The 26,523-nt window shown below is 43.5% G+C and overlaps 2 protein-coding genes across 6 annotated transcripts; one reads left to right on the forward strand and one right to left on the reverse strand.

The window, feature by feature from the left end:
* Positions 1–725: 725 nt before the first annotated feature.
* dap3 (death associated protein 3) lies at positions 726–8,641 on the reverse strand. Its single transcript, XM_083918978.1, has 13 exons — positions 8,502–8,641; positions 8,273–8,314; positions 6,172–6,285; positions 5,960–6,061; positions 5,737–5,845; positions 5,561–5,653; positions 5,313–5,443; positions 3,808–3,888; positions 2,684–2,848; positions 2,531–2,590; positions 2,346–2,435; positions 982–1,099; positions 726–898 (listed from the first exon to the last, which is right to left on the reverse strand). Exons 2-13 carry the CDS (start codon positions 8,309–8,311, stop codon positions 813–815), a joined length of 1,188 nt encoding a protein of 395 aa, XP_083775104.1. The 5' UTR covers positions 8,312–8,314; positions 8,502–8,641; the 3' UTR covers positions 726–812.
* A 2,231-nt stretch (positions 8,642–10,872) lies between these two features.
* LOC310950697 (histone-lysine N-methyltransferase ASH1L-like) lies at positions 10,873–26,483 on the forward strand. 5 transcript variants are annotated; one of them, XM_083918640.1, is made up of 14 exons: positions 10,874–11,127; positions 13,934–14,823; positions 15,676–19,792; positions 21,742–22,081; positions 22,268–22,441; positions 22,531–22,625; positions 22,707–22,780; positions 22,888–22,933; positions 23,191–23,231; positions 23,329–23,399; positions 23,502–23,677; positions 24,133–24,224; positions 24,349–24,491; positions 24,572–26,483. In XM_083918640.1, exons 2-13 carry the CDS (start codon positions 14,161–14,163, stop codon positions 24,475–24,477), a joined length of 6,018 nt encoding a protein of 2,005 aa, XP_083774766.1. In that variant the 5' UTR covers positions 10,874–11,127; positions 13,934–14,160; the 3' UTR covers positions 24,478–24,491; positions 24,572–26,483. The 5 variants fall into 5 exon arrangements, 3 of the variants coding, with proteins under 3 accessions (XP_083774768.1, XP_083774766.1, XP_083774767.1); XM_083918641.1 differs by lacking the exon at positions 10,874–11,127 and adding an exon at positions 13,621–13,671; XR_014593299.1 differs by lacking the exon at positions 24,572–26,483 and having other exon boundaries at positions 23,502–23,672; positions 24,349–24,490.
* The last annotated feature ends 40 nt before the right edge of the window (positions 26,484–26,523 follow it).

Below are 26,523 nucleotides of genomic sequence, written 5' to 3' on the forward strand. Positions count from 1 at the left end.
ATCAGCACATCTGCGCCCACAGGACATCACTAGTTTCTTACTCTGCTCTGGTTTGATCTTGGTCCATTCTTCTTCAGTCTCTTCCCCAGTTCAGTAGCTGTAGTGGGTTTCTTAGACATTACTTTGTTGACAAGAATTTTTCTCTATGGGGTTTAGATCTGGACTCTGGGCTGGCCATTTCAAAGTTTCATAGTCACTCTTAGCTTCAAGGAATTCTGAACAATTAAAAAATAGTATTTCAGAATAAATCAAGTATTTATAATTTGTTCTCTAATTTTGATCTCCAGTGTGTGTATATATATATATATATATATATATATATATATATATATATATATATATATATATATATATATATATATATATATATACAGTATGTGTGTATGTATATATATATATATATATATACGTATATATACATACGTATATATATATATATATCCGTCAATCCACTAAACGATTGGTCAACTAACAATTACAGCTGTTTAATAATAATGTGATTGGATCTTTGTCCAAAGCATCTATCTGGATTTTGTCTGAATACTAATAAATATATACTACAGTAGTTGTAAGACTGCATCTTACTTCTAAATTTAAGTGGATTTAAACTGAGTTACATTCATTATTGAACTTGTTTTCATAAAACAACAAAAACAAAAGTACTCTTTTTTTCAAACTTCATTCAACTTTTTTTTATCAAAGTAACACATCATAATTTACAGACATTATGGACTTGGACATTTGTATATTTATGTATTTCTAGGACAATAATATTTGTGTGCATGTGTGTGTAATTTAGGTCTTTATTAACTTCATAGGAAAGCACAAATTCTGTCCAACGCTGACGGATTTCTGTTGCTCAAAAAGATGAGTTCTTTCTTTCCTTCCTCTGTTTGACCTGACAAAGGGGAAAAAATAATTTAAAGTTACTATAACAGCACCTCTTAAATAAAGAAAAGCATCCACAGTATCATCACTCACTCTGTGGATGCTGCAGCCACTGGCGGTCCATAAAGTAGAGGTAGCAGCTCTCAAACTCCTTCTCGCTGTAGTTGGGCACCGACACCGGGATCACCGGGTCCATGCTGTCGAACCCTCTCTGATGAGCAAAATGCAGACAGGAAGTCAACATGCTGCACATCAAACATGTCTTTAAGTAGTATTTGTAGTTATCACAAACATAAGAAATACCATTTAGATGCAATAAATCACCAACTCTTAACACAATTGATGAATACATTCATGCATATCATCATATTTATTATTATTTATTTATATATTCACCACAGGCCCTGTAACAATATTTAACAAATAGAGATATTCAAATTTATAATATAATTTAAATGCAGGGGGAATGATGCATTATGCTTTTAGTATATTACTTTTAAGTCCCATGGGAAGTGGATAAGAACAGAGGTCTAAATGATAAATGTTATGCAAGAATGTTGATGTTAAACATCAACATTTTTATTTGATGTGACGAGAATGTCATATGACCCTACTTTTCAGTTTTACAGTTCAGTTGTTGTCCAGCATAAATGGTTCAAATGGGTGATAATGATGGATTATTGGTCCATTACGAAACTGATCTTATGACATTCAGGATAAATACCACTGCTATAAATAATATTACAACCCACTGCAACAGCTATCACCCATAAGCCCTATTCGAACGGGATTAGTCTAATGTGTGGTCGTCGCATTCTCCATGTCAGTGATTATTCCGGAAAAAGTCAGAAAAAATTTACAGTGATTTTCACCTTCTGTAAAACGGTCCCGAAAAATACCTCAGGTAAAACTAGTCCTGTCCGAATACGACATTCTGTAAAACATGTTGATATAACATGTCAGATCCCGTCAATACGTAGTTTCCACATATGTTTGAGCATGGAGGCGCTTGAAGAAGCACTCATCCCTTTTGTAGATAAATCGATTCTGTCCTTTAGTTTTGCGTTTACTTCATTTTGTGCTATCAGGAAGCTACGTAGGACGCACATGGCAACAGGGAGGTGACATAGTGCGTAAATCGAGTAACCCCTCCCACCTCTGGTAGACTACAGGGAATTCTTAATCCTGTGTGAATTGGCCATTTTCATTACAGAGGTCCCGAGTTAAGACTAAAACTAATCCTGTCCGAATAGGGCTATAGACAACAAAAAGTTGAGATGTGTGAAGTGTCTTCTTTGTATTCATTTACTTCTATTCTAATAAAACAACTTCCTCATATTGGAGTGATGCAGTGTTGATTTCAGGTTTGCAATTTCCCGACCAATGATGAAATTTAAAAATAAGAAGGAAATACTAATGTGTTTTCAGAGCGCAAAGTGCAAAACATGCTCTCTGACCTCTCCCAGCAGCTCTTGTGGCAAGTAGGCAGATTTTGGAGAATAGAGAGACCCCGTCTGAGACAGAGCAGTGATGATGGCGCCTCCGGTCTGAGACAAAGAGAGAGAATGTCAACGGGGGGGGGAAAAAAAAAAATCTAAAATGTAATATTATCATGCAACTGCCTTTAGTGTGTTCTTCTCACCCAGTTGTTTGCCATTAGCTTCCTAAGGTTATAAACCAAAGTGAGCTCCTCTGGATCAACCTGATGACAGTAAGAAAGAGAGACGTGTGAGACTGAAAGAGCAGCATGAAGACAAAAACGAGGCATGACAGGATTGTGAATTTGTTTCCTCACAGGACTCTTATCCTCCTTTTTGATGGTGGATCTTCCCCACAGGGCATTGACACCATCCACAGCCACGGCCAGGCGGAAGACTGAGTCTGGCTGCCCGCACTGCAGCCTCAGCTCCTTCATCACCGCCCCCACCACATCACTGCTGCTCTTCACACGAGCTATACCCTACGGAAAAAGAAAAAAAACATCAGACACCTGTGGAAATGTCTTATAAAGGGAAATTATACGCCCTTAAAGGTCAATTACATCGATTTTTACACAGCCGGGTCTGTTTTCAGGTCTTGGAGAGTACTACTGCATTTGCCACTACCAGCATAAAACACACTAATATCTGACTGAACTTAGGTGCATTGTGGGTAATGTGGAAGCACGGTTTTTAACAAGAGGAATGCACAGAATAAAAAAAGACTCTCTCAGGTTCTGTCGCATTAATTTTGATCCTTTTTTACTTTATATAAAATAAAATATTCCTCGTAAATCATAGGAATACTCTTTTAAATAGTGACAAAACATAACTGGTTAGGTCAAAATCTGAGCAAGGGAATTATGGTAAAGTCTAAGAGCAAACAATAATTTCATATTCAAGTACAGATGCCTCAGCAGAACATTTAGGACTGACTTAATTTCCCTCGTCTAATAATGTGCTGTCAGAAGGGCTGGCTATTAATATCAGATGTAATTACAGCCTACAACAAGCTCACAGTGATGCCAGTAGTGACCAAAAATTAGTGTGACAAGACAGACAAAATAGGGCAGCACTAATGTCTCAACGTTTTGCTTATCATGGAGCAAATGATACAGAGCAAGATGACTGATTGTAAGAAGTGAAAAATTCGAAGGCTGCACATAAATCTGCTGCCCTTTTTTCGCTTTTGTCAGCGAGAGTGGTACAAAAATATCGTGCTGATCCATCCCCCGTGCTCAGTTCACTGGCTATTGATCACCATTAAGCACAGGCGAGGTGAAAAATGAAACTTTAATGACCCCCTGTGGGGGATGAGCAGGACAGAAGAAGGATAGAATAAGTAACAGATAGAAAATACAACAAACTGATGAAAATATCTCGTCGGGTGAGATAAACCACATCTCCAGTGAACACTAATAAATCTGTGAGAAAAGCTCACCTGATCCACCAGTTCTCCTAGTGGACGTCCCTCCTCGGTGAACTCTCTCTTTGTCCACACATAGCGCTGCTTTGTCTTTATCTGAGAGAGAAACGGTAGAGTTTCATTGACAGTACAGTTTCAAAGACGATTTCACTGATCGTGTTTATATGGGCTGGGTCCTCATTTTAATTTATGCACCAGTTGTCTAATTTAAAAGTTTTTTTTTTTTTTTTTACAGAAAGCTAAAAATCTGTGTTTGTTTCATGGTGTGATGTACAAGTACATTAATATTCTGTATAAGACTGTATTTTGATGAAGATGTTACATATATAACTTTTCCATTCATATTCCTTTTTATGGTTAAGAGCAGAGCCTGAGTCCCTCCTCAATACATGAAACTATCAAATGTTTCACCCAAATTATAATCCATAAATTGTGCTGTTATATTGCTACAGTACTAGGGCTGAGTGATCAAATCAAATATCACAGTATTTGATGCCAAATACCTCTAAAGTGATATTGCAACAATATTGGGTTGACTTTTGGTGCTTTCAAAAAACATTTACACAATAAGTAATCAACAGCAACGTGGATATGACTAAGTGGGTAATAGCAAAGAGGTAGAACAGCCTGGTAAATTCAGATTATAATGAATTCTCATCACTTCACTGTAATGCAGCCTTTAAAACTAGGAATCATTATGTGTTATTATGATATGCTACATATCTATCCCTGTTCCAAACTCAATATATTATCAATATTACCGTATTTTCCGCACTATAAGTTGCACCTAAAAACCTTCAAATTTCTCAAAAGCCGACAGTGCGCCTTATAATCCGGTGCGCCTTATATATGGACCAATATTGAGCCACAACAGGTCTCGCAACTACGGTAAGCAACCGCGACTCTATTTTTCCCCGTAGAAGAAGTAACATGCGGTGCACGTTGAGATACATGACTGCGCGAATCGTGCTGTTTCATTTCCATTTGTGTGTTTGTGTAAAGACCCCAAAATGGCTCCTATTAAGTGACACACTTACGACGCAGAGTTTAAACTCAAGGCAATTAGTCACGCAGTAGAACATGGGAATAGAGCAGCAGCCAGAGAGTTTAACATGAACGAATCAATGGTGCGAAAGTGGAGGAAGCAACAAGATGACCTCCCCTGACTGTTTTGTTGACATTCCCTTTAGCGCAGCTCCATCTAATGGATGCATAGAATAACCCCAGCCTAGACTGTAGCGTCTATTCTATGCGCCTTATAATGCGGTGCGTCTTATATATGAAAAAAGTTTCAAAATAAGCCATTCATTGAAGGTGCGCCTTATTATGTGGTGCGCCTTATAGTGCGGAAAATACGGTATGCGTAGCCTGAATTGCTACATGCAAAGACACTGTAAATTAAATTGTCACTGTCCATAAATGCCTTCATGCATGTGTGACTCATTTTTATAATACTCCACAAGCCCATACAAATATCATCTGATGTTCATAGAAAAGACACAGTGCAGAAAAATCACTACCTTTGAAAGGAAGGGCTCGCTGGTGATTTTGAAGTTGCGTAACCATTCAGTGGCTTCTAATGGCTGATCATAGCGCGACGTGTTATAGGATGAGGGCAGCAGCTCCCTACAGTTCTTCACCCAGAGGTGAGCTGTAGTGTAAAAACAACAACAACAACAAAAAAACAGAAGAAAGGTGGATGGTCACATTCTGTACAGTGGTAGCAGTCGGTCAATTAGTGTGTGTCTGTGACTTGTGGTTGTCTCACCATCAGGAACATGGAGCACCAGCCATCCTTGCGTGTAGCAGAAGTGGACTGTGTGACAGAGAGACATTGTCTTCCCACTGCCTTTCAACCCGTCTGAACAACTCCATAAGGTTAACACGGATTTATGCAAAAGCATTCAGAGAAGAAGATTGCGAGCATGTGTTTTAAAAGGATACAGAATAAATATCGTAGAGGAGGTTTGCTGAAGTCTGTTTTCTTCAGGTAAGAGATGACCTCTAGAGCAGGCTGCCTCACCATCATACAGGCTTCATTAAACGTCTTCACCTAAAATCCATACATGTCAATTGGTCTTCATGGTATATTTTACAGATGAAGTCACAAAACAATATCTATGAGCCAGTAAGTTTAAAATAATGTGTCACAGATGTAAGCACATACCTGTTGTTGATAGCGCAAAGGGAGGGTTTGCGGGAACAGAGTGTGGATGTGTGCAGAGGGCAGCGTGTAATACTGTCCGAGATGTTTCTCTGACTGACATGCCTGGAAAGAGACCGACGGTGAGCTTGCCAGTTAAAATCATAAAAATGTACAGACAACTGCTGCTGCAGTTACAAAAATGCTGCAACAAGGCGGCTGTCCGATTTCCTTACCGGATCGTTCTCCTGCGCTCTGAAAACTGAGAAGGGCTCGGGTTCGGGATCTACGGCCACAGCCTCCTGCTGCTGCCCATATCCACTGGCATGAAAGGACCTTACATGTGTTACCTGCAAAAGTTTTTCCAGAGCAAATACTTTTAGTATTATATGTACAAAAAGGTGCCTTGCCCACATGGACTTGCAAGACAATATGTACAAAAAGAGAAAACATAAAAAAAATAATCCAAACAATAACACAGGGTAATGGATTATGTGAAAAACACATTTTATCAGATATAAACCTAACAAATGAAGAATACATTACAACACCTTAATACAGTGATGGAAAGCTTTTAAGTTTGAATACAACTTTAAATGTACATGTTTACGATGTACTGTATTAATCGGTCATGTTGATCAGACTTGGATATCGAGGGGCGTTTACAGGAAAGGATTTACTCAAATAATATTAAAAGATCACACAGGTGGTCTACTACCGTAGGTGGGATGCTAAACCTTAAACGAGCACATTGATAGATTGTTGCCCTGGTCAAGGTTATATAATGTTTTGCTCTGGATTGATGTGTGCTTAATAATAATATTAATAATAAAAACAGTCTGTTCCAAAATTAGTTTGCTTGATATTTCTTTTGAATGGTTTTCAAATATGTGATACAATATCAAAAGACTCAAAAGGTATAAAGAGGTTATTTTAAAATATATACTGTAGTTAACCAAACCATGTAAGCTAATTTACCCAGGGATCGTTATCTGAACAACCTTAGTAAAATAAATGGTGGTTGTGGGAGTGTATTGGTAGGCGTGTAAATTGAACTACTAGTGCCTAATCACAACCCCCCAACTTAGAGCTGTTTTGACCTGGAGATGATCATTGGCGGTTTTATATCATCCCAGCTCGACTACTGCAATCCCCTTTTCACCCGTCTCAGCAAGTCGTCCCCGGACCGTCAACAACTGGGCCAAAATGCGGCTGCCAAGCTGTTGACCAGGTCCAGCAGGACGTCCCACATCACTCCCATTTTATCCTCACTACGTTGGCTTTCTATCAAGTGCAGGATCCATCTTAAAGTATTTTTCTGACATACAGAGACTTGCATGGTCAGGGACCTGTGACCTGCATCATCCTTACATTACAAAATAGGTCACTCAGGTCTTCCAACCAGGGATTCCTGGTTTTCCCTCGCACTAGACTAAAACCTAAAGGTGAATGTGCCTTTGAAGTGGTGGCTCCGCTTCCGGGGAACGCCCTTCCTATCCGGCTGTTAGGTCGAGACGTAACACCATTTAAAAATATGATTTCAGGCTCCAAGCCGGTCGTACTTCTAGAACGCGACAGTGCCGTGTTCCCCGTTAAAAAACAACGTAATTGTCATTTTACCTCTTTCTTGTCAATGAAAAAGGTCTCTAACTGACAAAAGAGTTGATCGTAATTGTTCACAGGTTCGGCCGTTGTGTTTGTTTTGTTTCAACAGAGCGATCGGACCCGGAAATCGTATTTTGAAAGGGTGTTACATGAGAATTAAAAGCTGGATTGTTTTATGTTCTGTGGCCTCTGTTGATGCTTTGAAAAAGCCGCTGAAGACTCACTTGTTTAAAATGACTTTTGTCTCATGTTTGTAATTTTGCGTTTGTCATTAAGTCGTTTTAATTTTATTTCCATTGGTACTTATTTTTTGCTTGCTCGTTTAACTATTTTGGTTTTAAAACACTTGGTTTTAAAACACGTGAAGCACTTGGTGACTGTCTGTAAAAGGTGCAATATGAAATAATCTTGTCATTATGACTTATTATTATTCATCTCATACTGTCAATTTTGTGACACACACACACACACACACACACACACACACACACACACACACACACACACACACACACACACACACACACACACACACAGCTATGTGTTTTGCACCAGTGTAACGCCACAAACATCAATGAACCTATTTCTTGCCTCTTCGCTTTGTAAACAGCTAATTAAAAATCTATTAAAGAGGAGTATTTATCATGTTGTGCATGATGTATGCTATGTTATGTATCTGCAGCTTCTCGAATAGCCCGTTAGCGTTACATCTGCTGTTACCGGTGATCTTACCGCGGGTCGGAGTCTGAAGGACAGTCTGTGCAGCGCCATGATCTGAAACAGGAAGATATGGATTTATATTAAATTCAGGGGTTGTAAAGTGCCAAGTAACATGAGTGTTAAAAAACACAACAGTGCTATGTAACCTTGGGTAAACACTTAGCTAACAGCTAACGTTAGCAGCGGCATGCATTATTTCCCAGGCGACATTAGCGATGTAACAGCTATTTAAGAGGTTTACCTGCGATTCAGTTCATTAAATATTCAGTGACGACAAGTTTTGGTTAAAGTCATCTACGGACAAGTTTCCCCGGTAACGTAAACTGCACACCTCCAGGCGAAGTCAGTGTGCCAGACCTGTCATGGGCACCGCCATCGTGCAGCCCGAAAGCAGGAAGTGACGTCAGAAAATCGTAATTTTCCTCGTAGCCAATGAGGTGGCGGCGACGTACTATTGCAGCGAGACAACAACAGAGGAAAATGGAGTTTGTCAGACTTTGACACGTTTGACCTGCGACAATAATTAATGCAGTTAGACTAACAACAACAGCCGGAAACACACTGTGGATGTGTCCCAGACATAATGTAGTTTTCTCTTGACAGGATTTATGGGATGTTTTTAACCACTTTAGTCTTATAAACTTATTATAGTAGTTCTAGTGTTAAAATCTCAGTTAACCAATACATCTTTAGTGGTTCTAGGGAGTTTAAGATAAACCCCTTTTACAAAGTAGATATCCGGGATGAAAACAAACCTAAATCTCAGAGCTTTCTATGTTTTATATATTAAAATGTTATTTGACTCATTTTGTTCCTCATTCTCATGTACCATATTGTTCCGTATACAAAGATACATGTTGCACATCCAGCTTTGAACTACTTACTACTACTGGTTTATCCTTTTTCTATTTTCTTTAGCCTCAATTTGCTCATTAGATAGATAGATAGAAAGAAGGATAGATAGATTGATAGATGGATAGAAAGAGAAATAGATAGATAGATGGATAGATAATGTTCCTATTTAAAAATAAATATTATATTTTTCAGTATTTCATTACTTGCATTATGCACATTTTATTGACATGGTACTACCAAATCGTACAATTTTCAAACATAACATGTACCTGGAACAGGAACAATATGGCCAGGAGGAACTAGCTTTTAATGTATATGTGTATCCAAAGTTGGATTAACAACCAGGCAAAGAGACTCAGAACCCTGAGCCCCTAAAAAAAGGTCCAGCTTCACTGAATGTCAATTGTTTGTATGTAATCTGATTAATTGCAAACTGGAAAAGGAGGGTCTCTGTTTAAACTGTACTTGGTGGGAATTTTGACAGAGCATCTAAGCACAAGAAGTAGGAGGCGAGGGTTTGAGTTGAGTCAGGGTGGCACAGTAATAAGTCAATAGGTGTCATTTGGCATGTAGCCATTAAATTAATTACTAATTTGCTCTCCAAATTTTGGAACATGCAAGACTGCAGACACCTTATGACAAGCCCTGCGTCATTACCTCATCATGAAGCCCTGTCTTGTAGAGAGACCCTAAATCTAGTGATATTGTTGTCCTTATGTGGTATAAATTCTTAAATAAAATTTTTCATTCCTTTTCAACCTATCACTATTACTAAATGGATACAGGTGAAAGTCATTAGTCAGTTGTGTGCACTTGGGGGGATCCATTGTGGGTTCATCTGGCCCTGTGTATAGACTTATGAACAACAGAAAAACAATAAATATGGTGTCCATTGCTACTACTACTACTACAGTACTAACAGTAATAGTAATACCAACAAATAATAAACAATAATAACAAAAATGTCACTTTTTAGGCCAGATATAATTGTTTTCATCGTTATTATGAGCCTATTAATGATTTTTATTACAATATTTTAATTTTTTTATACTAAAACGTTTATTTAAAATGCATGTATATGTTAAATATGTAGGCTATTTAAGAAATATGTCATATGATATATAGATTTTGTGTTCTTCCCGCTGCATGAGTGGGGATTGCTCGCGATCAATATTGCCTGTTTAACTCATGATAAACTCACATATTAACTTTTTAAACAAGTGCTCAGTCCAGCCTGTCCTTCCCTCCTCTCCCACTAGAGTAAACTGAATCTCATATTACATTAACAGCGACACAACTTTTGAGGTGCTCCCCCCAAAAAAAATCCTGCCAGCGTCCTTACTTTAGACAAGTCGTCGCCATTTTATTAAGCGTCTAAACAGCCTATTGTGAACTGCGATGAGATCCTTTGCTGTGCTGTATTCGCCTGCTTTAATCTCCTCCTCTGGCCACATGAAAATGGCCACGCAATTGCATTCCCGCACATCCACACACCAACACCAACCCCTCTGCGCTGTCACAGCCTGTACCCCGCACACAAACACACACACTGCTGCAGCCCTTCAGCCCCGTCCACCCTGACACGTTAACAGCGTGTGCGTGTCTGTGTGTGTGTGTGTGTGTGTGCACAATCTGAGCCATTATTACTGGCAGGGGGGGATGCAACTTTCCCCGAGAGAAGTGAGCAAAAATAAGATCCAGTTCAGTGTAACCAGTCCGCCACCTAGCTGCGGAGACGCGCCGATGAAGATCTAGTGTCGACTGTATGATTATGAAAACACCCGCGCCAATGTTGTTGCACAGTCGGCTACTCCGCGCTCCGATGAGACTGAAACTCGGTTTTTAGGAGGTGTTTTAACCTCCGCTGGCCATAGTTATGTAACCAAAGCGACACCTAATGCACCAAAAAGCTCCGGATTGCTGTTGTTGGTACGAAGGGAGAAAGAGCAGGACAGCAACACCTTAACCTCCCTGCCTAAAAAAACGCAGTTGGCTCCGGGACGCGCTCTCGGGTAAGTAGCCTACGTAGCCTTATTACAGATTTTCCATGGCAGTCTGTATTAATGTGTGCAGGCCTGTCATCATCACCAGCGGGCTCACAGCGGCACCGATAATGTTTTTTTGTGTGCATCCGCGTTGCGCTAATTTTATCCCCTTGTTGCTGAGTGTGTTTCTCCCTCTGTTCTCTCCGTGCGCGGTGATATGTCTTATTGCAATGTTGCTGACACCAGCAGAAGGGCTGGGAGAGGACACAGGGTAGAAGAGAAGAAGAAGAAGAAGAAAAAAAAAGGTGGCTCGGGGGACTAAGCCACATCTAAAAACACCACCAGCGAGCACATTTTGACGCTACGTAGCACCCCCCCCCCCCCCCCCCCCCAAACACACACACACACACACACACACTTATGTTGAGTTTCTATCCGTGTATGTTTTATGCGCTTTAGCCTGTGTATTTTTTATACTGGAGATAGGAGTGACGACAACAACAACACGTGCATGTGTGTGTGTCATTTGTAAGTGCGACAGCATCAGGCGGAGAGTGTTTTTCAGAGGTGCGCAAAGTCATTATGGAGAAGGAAGCCCCTGTTGACGTCCCCCCCACCAGTAAACCAGTGATAGGTTGCTCCAGTGCGGTAACACCCCCACTGCCCATTACTGTATCTACAGTAGCAACATCAGTCAACCTACGCAGCTGCGACCTGGGTACACAATGTACGACCAAACACACTTGTAATACACTAACTTAACTAGGAGAAAGTGTGTTTGCGTGTGTGTGAGGAGGGAGACTCACCTGAGAAACTTATACACCCTATGTGGAGTGGTGTGAGGCTTGAGTATTTTTTTTTTTTTAAGATGCCATCACAGGAACCCTAATTTTCCAAGCAGGGCTCCTGTGCCCCGTGCTGTTGTCAGGCAGAGGATAATGGTGTTGTAGTTATTGATGATAACGCCGTCATGGGATGGTGATGATGGCTGGAAATATTGTGGGCCATTATCATGATTTAATCGTCGCCTCAGCGCTGCCGAGGAACCCACACTGACTGCAGTGTCAAGTCCACCCATCATCCTGTCACTGGAAATAGCTTCTAGTCTAATGTTGGAATAATTTTGAGTTATGTTTGAGAGGTATAGCTCTGAAGAGTATAAAAAGCTATTAGTATGCACTTTGACTGATGTTGAATGGGTTTGCCCATTTAAGTTTGAAAACCTGCCAGTCTTATACTCTCTTTAAAGTCACTTTGCAACAACAAGATTGTAACACATGATTCAACGTTCTCCTTGTGCCTGTATCCTCTTCATCACACGGGTCGGGCCTCTGGAGCAGAGGTCATGATAGAAACAAAAAGTATTTTAAGAGAACCACTGTCCATCTCTGTGCTCGTTTTTATTTGATCGTAAGGAGGTTTGGCCTCGCAAATGCTTTCCAAACTGTTACATAACAGCAGTTACTGGAACAGATGTTGATTTGAGCTCGGTATGATTCAAGGGAAAGGGTTTGGGTGTGGAGGGACCGAGAGGCATGAGAGATAGCCCACTGAGCTCTTAAATGAAAACATTATCTGAGATGCTCTTGTAAGTTTAAGGGGGCAGTTCAGTGTGTTGAGAGACAGATGAGCTATTTCATAAGAGGCTCTCAGGAGAGCGCCGCAAGAATGCTTGGCAGGGTGTGTTTTATTAGAAAATGGATGAGCGTCTGCCTTAACGAGAGAGAGAGTATAATGAAGGAAGCATGACAGAAGATGCTGCTTCCCTACGATATGTTTTTTTTTTTAAACGGGCTGAACACAGTGCGAGCCACAGGGAGTGAAAGTTTTTTTTTATCTGGTGAAAATGGAGAATGTTATTTTAGGGTGTGTTACTTGCCGTAATGTCACATTAAAAGTCAATTTACAATGGGGTCAATGAAAAGCTTACTTCACTTAGAGGAAGCAAAGGGAGGAGAAGGAATTTGCACTCCTTTCCAAAAATAAGTTTTACCCTTTCCTACGGATTTGTGTTACCACTAGTGAAAGGGGAGGAGGGGAACGGTCGGACCGTGAATGGAGGGATTTAGGTTGGAGAGGAGGAAAAGAACGAAGTGGAGGAGGAAATATGTTTCTGATTAACATGGATACAGTGTATGAGTTGACCATTTTACTGTGTGGTCTACAGAGAGAGAGAGAGAGAGAGCGAGAGAAAGAGAGAGAGAGAGAGAGAGAGAGAGAGAGAGCGAGAGAGAGAGAGAGGGGATGGGACTAATAGAGAATGCAAGTAAAAAGCTTTCTGCCAAACATGAAAAGGGGAGTTTCGGAGAGAAAAGAAAGTACAGCAGAGGGAAGGGTGGGAGGAGAAGTGCTTGTGGGAGTAGCTGAGAACAGAAGGAGCAAAGACAGTGGGGAGAAGAGGGGAGGAGACTGGATCAAGTGTTTGAATTAGTCAGAAGCTGATTGATTGATGTATTGATTTGGGGAGAGGAAGGCTTCGAACATAAGTGAAAGTGTTGAGGTTTAGCAAGCATTCAGAAGCTGCCGCTATTTACAGATTGTTAGAGAAAAACCAGGCTGTTTTTGAAGAATGTGAGTAGGTTTTTCTTGCGACATTCGGGGAATCAGTGTTGCTGATTGGCCTCCTGGGTCTTCTGTATGAGATCATCTCTGTGGACACAGACTTTAGCACCTCTCTACAGCTGCCTGCAGGAAGGGGACTTCCCCTTTAATTCCTGTACCGCTGCTACTCAGCATCTGAGCTCACTGAAATGACTAATCACTGGCCTTTCTTTCTATCTTTCTTTCTGTCTGTGTCTGTCTGTCTTTTCTGCCCCTCCCTTCTCTGCCTCAGACTTACTCCATCTCAGTTCAAGCCTTGAGTACAAGAGAGAGACCTTCCTTCGCTGGATGAAGGAGCCCAACTGTACTTGGACTATTACAGGATATTCTTTTGGACTTTTCCTGACCTACACCTGAATTCTGCTCTGAGCTCTTGACCCCAGCAGCTCCACCTGGATCATTTAAAAGTGTTATACTGGAAAACCCACCGTATCCTGCATCTCCCCCCTGACTTCTCTGATGGACCAGAGAGTGAAGGGGGGAACCCCTCCAACCTCTAACTCCACTCTGGACCCCCCCTCTGCATCTGAAGACTCTGAAGTAGTGGAGAAAAAGAGGAGGGGTGAGAGGGAGAATGGAGATGTAGGGGAAAAGGAGGAGGAGAAAAGAGGAGCAGGGAAAAAGAGAGAAGGGGACAAGGGGGCAGTGCTGGAGTTGCTCATTGAGGGGCGCTGTGGAAGCGCAGGGCAGCAACAGCTTCAGATCTCCGGCAGAGAGACCAGCTGTCCTGAAGGGAATGTACGACTCCGGATTGGACTTCAGGCCAAGCGCACCAAGAAACCGCCGAAAATCTTGGAGAGCTACGTCTGCAAGCCCACTATCAGGACCTATCAGAGACAAGCCAGGGGGGGACAGCTGAGGGGGGACGGAGAAGGAGGACAGCCGAACAAAACCAGCTCTACTCCAGACGAGGCAACCAGAGATCAGCGCTCAGGCTTGGATTCTGTCCAGACCACATCTAAACAAACTGCTTCACCCCCGCTTTCATCGTCATCATTATCATCATCATCATCATCTTCATCGTCATTGCAACCACCGTCGTTATCGTCAACATTTACCACAGCTTCCACGACAGCCTCAGTCCCTGCCATAACCAGCCAAGGGACCAAGTCTGCCAAACAGGTAAGTTCAGGACAACGGTACACAAACACACACACATACACACACACACACACACACACACACACACACACACACAAACAGATAAACATCATGTATTACACAGTATTAGTTTAAGTTAGCTTAAAATGGGAATTTTTTTTAATAAAAAAACGTAAACCACCAGTCATGTTTATGGGGTAAAAGTGCCCAACTTTGTACTCGGTTGTAATAAGGTTAAATGAGATATTGTTTCAATACTAAAACCTAAGCAGTCCATTTAAATGAACAGTCCTATAAATAGGACAACAGCACGGCAACCACTTGGAGCTATTACAGACATTGGTCCAATTACCCAAGGGGAAGCTTATTGCTTTAGCTGCACAAACGCCACTCAAGCTGCAGCATACCAAAATTGCAGGACAAGTACGAAATGTCAAGCCTTCTCATCTGTATTAGTGGCAATTTATAGCTACCAATAGCACAGCTTTCTCTATCTCTGCTTAGCTCTATATCAGTCCCTCTCTTCTATTTTTATATCCCCTCTTTTCTCTACCTGCTCTCATTTATCTTTCACTCCCCTCTGTCCCCGTCCCACTCCTTTCCTCTCTGTTTCTCTGCCTTTGTATTTCTCCTTTCTGTGTCAACCCCATTCCTGTTTTCATCACCTCACTCTCTCCTTCTCTTCAGTTTGCCCTCTTTTCTCTGCTTGATTGAGTCATTTTGTTCTCACTCTCTCTTTTAATGGGCGGACAAAAACAAAAGCATTTCAGCTGTTGTCTCTTCCCTATTGTCCTTTGCTGTTGTCAACAGCAAACTAGTGGATGTCACAGCCATTGTTGTCTATGACAGAGATTTCGTGTTTGCACTCCCTAGGTTCCTCTCAAACTGGCCGATAAGACAGAGGTGAACTCAAATGGCTCATCTGAGAGAGTGAAGAAAGAGAAGCTTCCTAGCATCAATGTTCAGCCTCTCTCTGCAGGACACAAACCCTGTTCGCCTGCAACGGAACAGACAGCTTCAACTCCTCCTTCCACCGCATGCATTCAAGCCCCATCTGCATCTGAAACCAGAAATGAAGGGAAGACCTCCAAAAAACACAATGGTTTGGTTCAGACATCAAAACAGAAAGGACTATCTAATGGGAAAGGCTCTGCCGACATCCTTGGCACTTCCACCTCGTCGAAAAGCAAAGTTGGAAAACACAGCAGATCCGCCTCTGTTTCCTCGATGGACTCCTCGACAAAACCTCCAGCCTCCATCAGCCATAAAGAACTGTCCAATAAGAGTAGACCAGATTCTCCTTCCTCTTCTTCAGTCACCCCTAAACCACAGTCCTCCCCTACAGTGGATGCCTCCTCTGCCCAATCCAAAGATCAGGATCCCTCTCTAGAGAAAAAGAGAGACAAAGACAGGAAAGCAAAGAAAGAGAAACGTAAAGACAAGAAATCTAAACGAGATAGATTGGAAGCGGAGAGAGCAAAAAGTGAGAGTAGAAAGGAGGAAAACAAGAAGAAGAAAAAGGATAAAGGGAAGGATGGGAAATCAAAGCATTGTAAAGAAAAGGATGAAAGAAATAGAACTGGTGATATGTGTTGGGATGAGTCAAAGACTGAAGAAAAAGGCAAGGCTGAGAAAAAGAGGGATAAGCTTAGCCCAGAGAGACAAAGAACAGACGATAATAAATGTGTGGAAACAGTTGATAGTGGCAAACTAGATAAAACCTGTAAAGTAGTGAATTCAGGCAGACCAGATGCGATAGACATGACGGATGACAGTTTCAAGCCAGTAAAACAAGCTGAGCCAGCGACAACAACAGGTGACACCAGTAAATCAAAAGAACAAGATCTCTCAAGACATTCAGCTGTGCCTCCAAGCCACCCCTCTTCTTCTGCTCCTCCCTCACTGCCCACTCCTTCTGCCCGTGCCCCCGTTTCCCCCCCTTCTTCCATCCAAGAACAGGACAGCCGCCCGCTCAAGAAACGTAAAGCCAGACGGCCCAGCTGGACCAAGCTGGTGCACCGGGCTCAGAGGGCGGAAAATCAGGAAGCCCCTTCAGATTCCCAACATAATCCTCTACTAAGTTTCCCCCAGAACGCCAAGACGTCCCTTCCTGCCAAGGCCACTATTCATCAGACTGATGAGTCACACCCATCTCCCTCTAGCTCCATAACCAGCAGCTCCTCCTCTCTCTCTTCTGCAACCAAACCTCCACCCCCAAAGCAGAGTCACCCCACATCAGACCCTAGCCCCCCTGCCTCCAGATGCCCCACAACCCCTGCCCGGAAAAGGGGCCGCCCTAAATCCCACAGCTCCAGCTTCGATGAACCTCCCCCTAGACTTTTACCGAATGCTTTCCTGAGTGAGGTGCCTCTTCTGGGCGGTGACAGAGTTCAGAAAGTCCCAGTGCTGGAGCCAACTCCAAAACTACACCGTGCAACTGAGTCTAAATCCAGCCCAAAGAAGCGCGGCCGCCCTCCCAAACGACCCCTCCCTGAGGACCAGAGTGGAGACGCACTGAATCGAACTGACAGGAGTAAAGATTTCCATCCTCCTGAGAAGGGGAACAGGCAGCTAAAGATCAGGAGGCTGATAAATGAGATGAAGAAAAGAAAGAAGAGGAGACTTCACAAGGTAATGCTGTCTGGGTATGTAGGAAAGGAGGGAAAGGGAGGCACGGCAGCAGATGGCGAGACCTCTCTGAGAATGTGTAAATCGATAGAGGCTACAACTGTACACACTCTCTCAGCCCTGTCCTCCTCCTTTGGGAGTAAGCTGGGCCCTCAGATCAATGTGAGCAAGAGAGGAACCATCTACATGGGCAAGAGGCGAGGACGCAAGCCTAAAGTCCAACCAGCTAACCTCAATTCCGCCTCTCAGAACGCCACTCAGTCGTCCCTTTTTACCAATCCCTCTGAAACGTCTCTCTTCTCATCTAGCCAACCCCAGCCTCCTCCTTCTCACCCATTTCCCTCCCCATCTCTTACCCACTCCAGTGGGGCCCAGAGCCCTTATAGCGAAGGCAGTCTCACAGAACCAGCATCCTCTCTACTCTTTCCTCACCCCTTCTCCCTCCCTTCCCCGTCATCCTCCTGTACCTCCCCCCGTCCTCCCTCCTCCTCATCCATCTCTCCCTTTGTGAAGAGGAGTTGTCCATGTCAGGGAAGGCATCACTTCCCCTTTCACCAGTCTTCATGTAAGCTCTCCATTCCAACTCCTCCGCTTCGTCACACACCTGGCTCCCCCGGCAACCTGAAAGAGGCCATCCCCTCCCCCAGGAGTGAGTCACACAGCGAGGAGACGCTGCCTAGCGATAGCGGGATTGGAACGGATAACAACAGTGTTTCTGAGCGAGTGGAGATGAGGGGAGTTCGAGGCATGCTCAGGTTGGGTCAGGGGTCAGGAGTTCTTGGAGGTCAAAGACACCCCTCCTCTCTTGTGGACCGTCCCTCTCCTGTCTCTTCACCCCTCTCCCTCATGCCCAGACACTCAAACCCCATCTCCAACTCAACTACTGTGGAGCGACACAGAGACAGACACAGGCACAGGCGGAGGGATTACGACTGTTCCTCCTCCTGCACTTGCTTGTGCCCATGCCCCTGCCCAGGACACAACAAGTGCACTCATCCGGACTATTACCCTTGCCTTGGGCACAATGCACTGAAGAGACAGAAAAATAAACATAAGAAGAAGCACCAGCAGCTGCACATGCAGGATCCAGAGTTTCTCGCTGAGCTAGAAGATCTGATCGGTCAGTTCAGCGAGGTCCATATCGGACGGCAAAGTTGGGGGAGGACGGGACTGGGACAGGGCTTCGACGGGAGTGGGAATGCTCCTGGAGGAAGGCGTCATCACTCTTCCTCCCATTCTCTCCGCTCCAACATTTTCAGGATCAATCTAAATGGTTTCTACTCGCCTCACCCTTCATCTTACTCTGCTAATCCCTCCTTCTCCCCCCAGCCTTTCTACCCCTGCCAGCCTGTGCATTGCAACAGGAAGCCAGACCGCAGGCAATGTGGTTGCCCATCAAAGTTCCAGGAGACCATTGAAAACATGGGCTTTTACAGCGGTTACCCCCCAGCCGCAACACTTTACCACCACCTCCCCAGCTCCTACCCGCTTCACTCTACACACCAGTATGCCCCCCATCAGCCCCATCATGCCCACTTCCTCCTCAACCCCGCCAGATTCCACAGGCGGAGAAGCAGGTTGCTGAGGGAGGGAGCTTTAGGAGGAGAGGTTGAGGGAGATATAGGAGGAGGCTCACACCTCAGCTCAGGGTTCACATCCAGCCTCTCCTGTGGCTGTGGGAGGAGCGAACACAAACACAAACATAAACACCGTCAAAGGCACTGCGGGCGAGACATGGACGAAGAGGAGGAGTTACACGAGGATGAGGAGGAAGATGGAATGGAGAGAGAGGGGGCGGCCAGTTCAAAGCCAGGGTCAGGGTTCAGTTTGGGGCAAGGAGAAGGAGGGAGGAAAGGGGCAAGGGGAATGAGGAGTATGCTGTCTAAAGAATCGCCTTGGGTATGTGAGAAAGGAAAGGACTCCTTCTCCTCCGCTGCCACTGCCAAATCATCATCATCTTCAGCAGAGAGGTACAAACACACATCTCTCACCTCACTGGGGCTGGGTTCCTCTCACCTGTCTTCATTTGGAGGAAGCTGGGGCGGCCTGGGACAGAGCTGGACAAAATTCGGGGGCCTGGGAGGGGCAGGATTTGGAAATTCAACTCCCAGCTGGAGAGGCTTCACCGGGGAGCAACATACAGGCAGACTGATCACATCAGATGGAGAGGACGACGACGGGGAGGACGAATCACACCTGTACAGGACGTCCCCGTCCCCAACACACACCAACCTGTTCACATCCGCTGCCGTGGCAACAAGGGGCAGGGGTATGAGGAGCGGATTGGCTGGTAGGAATCCAGGAAGTGGAGACAGGTCATGGAGGAGAGATGAGCCAGCATGGACCGAGAGGAGAGAAGCAGGTAAGGAATGCATGAATGGTTTGATCAATATTATATTAATAGTATGCACAATAGTACAATATTAATATGTGCAGCGCTGACATGTCTGTGCTTCTGTCTGATGGCTCAGTATGAGGTCATGTTAGCATTAGTGCTAAAGTTGTAACGCTGGGGTCAACAGACAGTGGACTCAAAAGCACAACTCAACTCACAGGCTGGTAAAATTTAAAAAAATCTCTACCTGGAAACTGGTTTGGTACACAGAAAACCGTCCAAAAACTCAGGTTTTCTGAAAACACAAGACAAGAGCAGGGTCTAAAACACAAGGAACAGGGTCTGGTTACCAAAAAGGCGTACACAAGAAGAAAGATTGGAGTGATCAAAGACAAACTGGCACAAGGGGAGGCGGTAATGAACACAGGTTGAACTAAAAAGGGTGGGGCAGGTAATCATACTGGCGGGAACACAAGAGGGTAGGAAGTGAAGGAATCTGAAATGAGACAAGAGGTGAGTATTTTCAAAACAAAACAGGAAATTACTAAAATCAAACAAGCAACCTAAACCAGCAGACGTAACAAAAGTTCGTGCAAATACAGCAATGTTAGTATTTCTCTATCTGGGAACTGTCTGTGTTGATAAATGCTACAAAAAGATCCATCGTTAACATGCTTCTTGAGTTGTGTGAACGCACAGTATTCTTGTATTATTTCTTTGGCAGAAAATATGAATACAATAGAAATAGAATACTGACAATGATTAAGATACTATGGAAAATTGAACATCAACTGTGTTTATCATTGAATGAAGCCAACAGCAGCAAGCATGACAGCCAGCTGAATAGATTATATGCCACACAGCTCTTTTCACTTGCACAGTTTGACAGATTTTTATATTTAGACAATGTGGAGATGAGATTGTGGTACCAATGGTTTGCCCAATATAGTGGCAGCATTGCTTTTTCTCAGGTGTTGTTGAGCCACACATCAAAGCCTGGAGGGTGTTTGGGAGGAAATCAGACTGTTCTTTTTATAGACAATTTCAGACTCCCTCTGTTGTGCGGGAGACGTGCCTAACACACACACACACACACACACACATACACACATTAACACAACCACTCTCTGTTGGAATTTTTAAAAAGTGTTATAGCAGTAGGGCAGCATCTTGATGGGAATCTTCCAGAATATCTTTGAAATCTTCTGGGCCTGGAGTGAACCACGCACGGTTGCAGCCTGGGGCTACCGACTGAACACAGTCATTAGTTAACCACTAGATTGGCTATTTAAAGCTTCACTGCTGGCCAGCAGGGCCTATTGACTTTGACTTGGAAAAAGCCAATAAGGAAAGAGTGGTCACTCTTGACAGGGACTGTGGAAAATGGAACAAAAAGATAGATGACCTCAGTAATTGATGATAAAATAGCATGGAGGTCAGAATGGGGGCAAAGAGAGCTTGTGAGGGGAACATTTTCGAAGTGGAATACATTTGAAAACAGTTGATCATCTAACTAAACACACATGTGTTCTGAAGTGCAGCACGCGAGCAAGGGCACACTCGTGCATTTTTTCTGTCTTTCTTTGTCTGCTCAGCCTTTTGAGATTGTGCGCCACATTAACTGAATGTGCAAAAACAATTTTTGTGCAGGAGTGCACACATGTGCATGTTTATATTAGAAAGTATGCATTCTGCAGTGTCCATTCTTTTGTTGTTGTTTTTTTCGTTGCTGTGAATCTATGTACATAAATCACTTCTTAATGCATTTCCCAGAAGTGAACTGGTCAGAGGAAATGTTGTGAGTCACCTAATATGCATCCCATCTGCGTGACTCAGCCAAGACTGGCCTCACCTCACAACTCCTGCTGGCTCAGTCCCTGATCCACATCTGTCTCATTTCCTCTCCGCCACTTACACACCTCCCGCCTCCCTGTGCCTCAACCGCTCCCTCCCTCTTTCCATTTCAATGACTGCAGGTTTACAAGGTGACTCAAGAAGCCGGGGGAAGCAGAAAAGTGTGCCAACGTCAGACAGTGTGGCAGGGAAAAACAAAAGAAGGCCGGGACGGCCCAGAAAGCACCCACTGCCCTCCACTGTAGCCTTCCCCACACACTCATCTGCAGTCCCCTCCATGTCATCACCTGACCTCTTGCCAGGACACAGCAGAGATGGGAGAGAAGTCAGAGGGCGAAAAGAAGAAAGAGGGCCAGAGAGAGATAGAGACGACACAATGCAGCAGGTGACAGAGTTGGAGCTGCAGGCCAGGAGGAAGAGAGGACGAAAGAGAAAACATGGTGACTCTCCTTGTCATCAGAGGTAAACAACACTCACAACTGTATTATAAAGTCCCTGAGCTGGTTGACTTGAAAATGCAATACAACCACTCACTACTGCTATATTAACCCACTGTTTTCAGCACTGTGTGCTAAACCAGTGCCTTTTCTCTCTTTCTCTTTTTCCTCTCTATCATTCTATCTCTCTCTCTTCATGCTTTCCTTTTAGTGTCGCTGAGGATAAACCTGAGTGTGACACCCCCCCTGAATGTTTTAGCCAAGCAGATGTTGACCAGGCTCCATCTAAACCAGTAACCATCCTAAGAGAGGAGAGAGCCGACGGGTCTCCCTGGAAGAAGTTTCTGAGGGCGGGTCTTTATTCTGATGATTACAAAACTACAGAGTGAGTGGACTGAATTCACTTACGAACTAAACTTTTTTTTTTAATCGTTTTTTTTCTTTGTTTATGTAATTAATGTGTCTCTTTCTTAGCCCGCCCTCCCAAGACCAGCAGATGTGCCGAGAGATTATGGAATACACACCAGGGGAGCATGAATATAGCCTTTTACCTGCTCCCATAAATGTTGGTGAGTATTTAACAATATGCAAACACTACTGTTGGTGTTGCGGCCGCGACAGTTCATCCTAACTCCCTTTGTGTCCTCCAGGGAAGTACCTAAGGCTGAAGCGGATTCATTTCCAGCTACCTTTTGATGTTATGTGGCTGTGGCAGAACAATCAGGTACAGTAGAGAGCCCCGTAAAAAACAGAATCAGGGAGTTAAGACTGTCAAGCTGAAGCATCATTGGAGATAAAAGTGTCATGAATGTGAATGTTGTGTTGTCACAGCTTCAAAGGCAGCCTGCTGTCCCCCTGAAGAGGAAGCGGCATTACTGTGAGTTTCCAGTGTGGGATGTGTTATTTTCAGGTTTAGTTGATGGATCAGATCAATGCTCTAATACAGTCTCTCTCTCTCTCTCTCTCTCTCTCTCTCTCTCTCTCTCTCTCTCTCTCTCTCTCTCTCTCTCTCTCTCTCTCTCTCTCTCTCTCTCTCTCTCTCTCTCTCTCTCTCTCTCTCTCTCTCTCTCTCTCTCTCTCTCTCTCTCTCTCTCTCTCTCTCTCTCTCTACCTCTCTCTCTCTACCTCTCTTAGGCCGACTCAAGGAGAGGACAGTATCCTCTCATCAGACAGCGGTGAGTTCATGTGGCTTCAGGTTTGTGTTCTTCCAGTGAAGGATGCAGCTTCAATAAAACCTCACACCTGTCCCTCCATTTTCTTTTTATTTCACAGGAGGAGTGCTCCAGTGACATTACCAGCTTGTTCCCTCACCTCAACATGGAGCCTTTGACCGGCAGTGAGAGGTATGGAAAGAGCTCAGCGGTTCACATGTCAAAATAATCGTCATGCTTCTATACTGAACCAATGTCAGTGAGCTAATGTTTGTCCCTGTATGCCGGGGCCAGGACCTTTGTGGTGAAACACCGCGTGTTCCTTGTGAGGAACTGGGAGCTTGTGAGAGACAGACAGATCCGACTGAGGATAGAGAGGGAGGGGGAGAGCGACGCAGAGGGAGCGGAGGGAGACCCGCAACATCTCTCCTGTGATGGAGCCAATGGGGACGACAGCCACATCAAGTCAGGTCCATGAAGCAAGTGTGTGTGTTAGTTTTTGTTTCTGTAGGTGTTTGTGTATGCATACATGTATGTGGTTGAACTCTATACATTTTCATTTCAACATCTGTATAGATTTCTTCTGGTTTCCTGTGTTGTGTCTTTTACTTTATGTGTGCATGTGTGTGTGTGTGTGTTTTTGTGTTCTGCTAACAGCCCCTCGTCCTAATATTTGGCTTGTCTCTCCATATCATACTCAGCACCAAAAAAAAAGTGGTTTTCCAACCACAGAATTTCGGCCTGCAGAAATGCTTCCCCGTTTCTGTCATCCACCGCTGGTGTCCAAGAACCCAGCAGACATCAACTTTTCCCCATTAGCAGTGAAACCACACCGTTTCTATCAAAGACTTGACTGATTGCAGATACGGATCAAGGGGACGCCTTCACTAACATACTGAATGCTGTTTGACCTCTTACCCCTCAGATCAGCAAGTGGGGGTGGAGGTGACGGTTACCAGCAGTGACCCCCGTCATCAGAGTCAGGACACCTCCAGCTCGCTCACTGCCAGCCCCTGTGTGAGTGCAGAGCTACCCACGCCCAATTAAAAAAAAAAGATCTTTTCTCTTAAAAATGCAAATTTCCACAAGGTTAAAAAAAAATCTGCTTTTGCAATCAGTTGTGCATACTTGTTCACCACAGCCCACCAAAACCCAGATCAGACAAGAGGAGGAGGGAGAGGAAGAGAAACGAGGGGAAGAAGAGGTCTGCAGCAGAGAACAGAGGCGGAAACGACTGAATGATTTACTTTTGACCCTGCAGCATTCATAAGCTTACAGAGAGAGGTAAGTATAGCATCAGATACAAAAACAGGAGGGGCTAAGGTAAATGCTTTGATTTGTGATAGTATCTTGCCTTCATGTAGGTGGGACCACTCTGAGAAAGGGACCAGGCCCACCACCGGACAGATGAACAGGAACTGACACTGCTATTAACAGCAGTAGCGCCGCAGAGAACAAGCAAGAAAAAAGGAGAAGAGAGGATGGAGAATTATAGCCGCTGAAAAATGCAAGAAAGACATCTCACACGCTGACAGAAGAGTGTGGTGAACCTAGCTCTCTGAAGGGCATCACACCAAGGATGAAACCATGGCAACACATCTTTTGTCCAAGTGGCGAGGATAGACTGTCCCGGATGAAAGAAAGAAAGAAACAGACCAGCTGAAATGAATTTGCACTAGTGCTGGATGATCAAGCACACTAAAGACTGTATGTATGTATGCCGAGTGGACACACTATAAACACACACACACACACACATACACTTTGATTGCTCTTACTTCGGCACCTTAAGCAAACTGGTAAAGACAGACATTGGTCGGAGACTGAAAGTGGACATATATGGTACTCAGCATTTCGGCTCTGACGTTTCCAAGAGACGAGGAGCTCAGGAGCCTCCCCCCCCCCGGGGGAACAAAAAATGTAGCCTGGGCCCTAAATAGGTCAAAATCGAAACCCTCATATATCGCTAAGCTTTCAAAGTCACATTGCACCTTTGGCATAGTGGGCGCAAGGAGATGTGAACCAGTTGGAAGCTGTTAAGACAGTGGTAGACGGTGGTTTTTCTTCAATTTACCAAGACGGTGTCTGCTATGTACCAGTGAATAGGCAGGGGAGGGGAGCGGGCTTAGTGATAGGAATTTTGGCATCGCTGCAAGAGAATTTCTAATGGGGTTTTAAGAAAGAAGTTATTTTTGAAAAACAAAAGATGATGGGCCAGATGGGCAAAATATATTCTCGATAGGAATGTTTATTGTCGACTATTTTCAGTATTTCTTCCTGGGAAAGGGAGGAAGAGGGGTAAAAAGTGTTTTGTTTACTTCAGACTGCCTTTGAGAATGTTTTTGCCCCAGAGCATTGACAATCAGAATGTCCTTGGAGGGGAGGAGAAAGGGGTGAAAACTAGAAAGGATTTGCCCCAAATGCTCTGTAGAAGTGCCATGTTGTCTTGTGTACGTACCTAAGCGAACTCATGCAGTCTTTAAAAGCAATATCTCCTCTGATAAGGACTTCCTTTGTTTTATTTTTAGTTGTGAATATTCGAGGATTGGAGGTCATTTTTCTGTACAGTGTTGCATAGTAGATTGTTCTCATTTTAGGAGCGTTGAGTTAATCCACTTAGTGGAAGTAACCATAAGCGTTTAGTTTCATGTGAATGTACATAGAGAGAGACCTGTTTTCCTTCTATCAGCAGTAGCGTGTAAAATGAGTGTGATACATGACGATAATATTGGGATTATACATACAACTTAATAATCAAATCTTTCATTTTACTAACATGTTTTACCAGATTATACAGCTGACCAATATATCAGTCATTTGTCCTTAAGATTGACTATGATTGTATGGTTTTCTTTGTAGAATTACAAAGTTTGTCCCTTTTTTTTAGCTAAGCGTACATTTTTTTTTATTGGTCAGACAATCAGTGACAGTGAATTTTTTTTTTCAGTGTTAAATTTCTGCTCTCTTTCAGTAGTGTGGCTTCTAATAACAAGCCAAAGAAGTGCAATTTCTTTGACTGTTTACATACTGTATGTATATTTTTCCTCTTTCCTTTTTTAACTAAGAGCACTACATTATTGCCAGTGGACGATTAACTTTATAGCAAAGGTACACATAAAGAGTTATTTATATAGTTTGCATGATCTGTAACCTTTGCCTGTTGCCTCTGATAATGTGCATCTGAAAAACAAAACATCAAAAACAGTTATAACTCGCCATAGAATGTCAGCTCAGACGTTTTGCCTCTATAACCATAATAATAAAAGCATTTTATGTCTACTAGTACTAAACCCTGTAGAATCTTGGTGTATCCGTT

This window comes from Echiichthys vipera, assembly GCF_963691815.1.
Source record: "Echiichthys vipera genome assembly, chromosome: 8".
Lineage (NCBI taxonomy): Eukaryota > Metazoa > Chordata > Actinopteri > Perciformes > Trachinidae > Echiichthys > Echiichthys vipera.

Excerpts from the sequence above, each read along its gene's own strand:
- dap3 (XM_083918978.1), bottom strand. The coding sequence starts at position 8,311 with ATGGCGCTGCACAGACTGTCCTTCAGACTCCGACCCGCG. Across the intron at positions 5,846-5,959 it reads CTTTGCGCTATCAACAACAG|GTGAAGACGTTTAATGAAGC; the intron begins GTATGTGCTTAC and ends TATGGATTTTAG. Across the intron at positions 5,654-5,736 it reads TCCTCTACGATATTTATTCT|ACGGGTTGAAAGGCAGTGGG; the intron begins GTATCCTTTTAA and ends GGAGTTGTTCAG.
- LOC310950697 (XM_083918640.1), top strand. The coding sequence starts at position 14,161 with ATGGACCAGAGAGTGAAGGGGGGAACCCCTCCAACCTCTAACTCCACT. Across the intron at positions 14,824-15,675 it reads GGACCAAGTCTGCCAAACAG|GTTCCTCTCAAACTGGCCGA; the intron begins GTAAGTTCAGGA and ends TGCACTCCCTAG. Across the intron at positions 22,442-22,530 it reads GATGATTACAAAACTACAGA|CCCGCCCTCCCAAGACCAGC; the intron begins GTGAGTGGACTG and ends TCTCTTTCTTAG.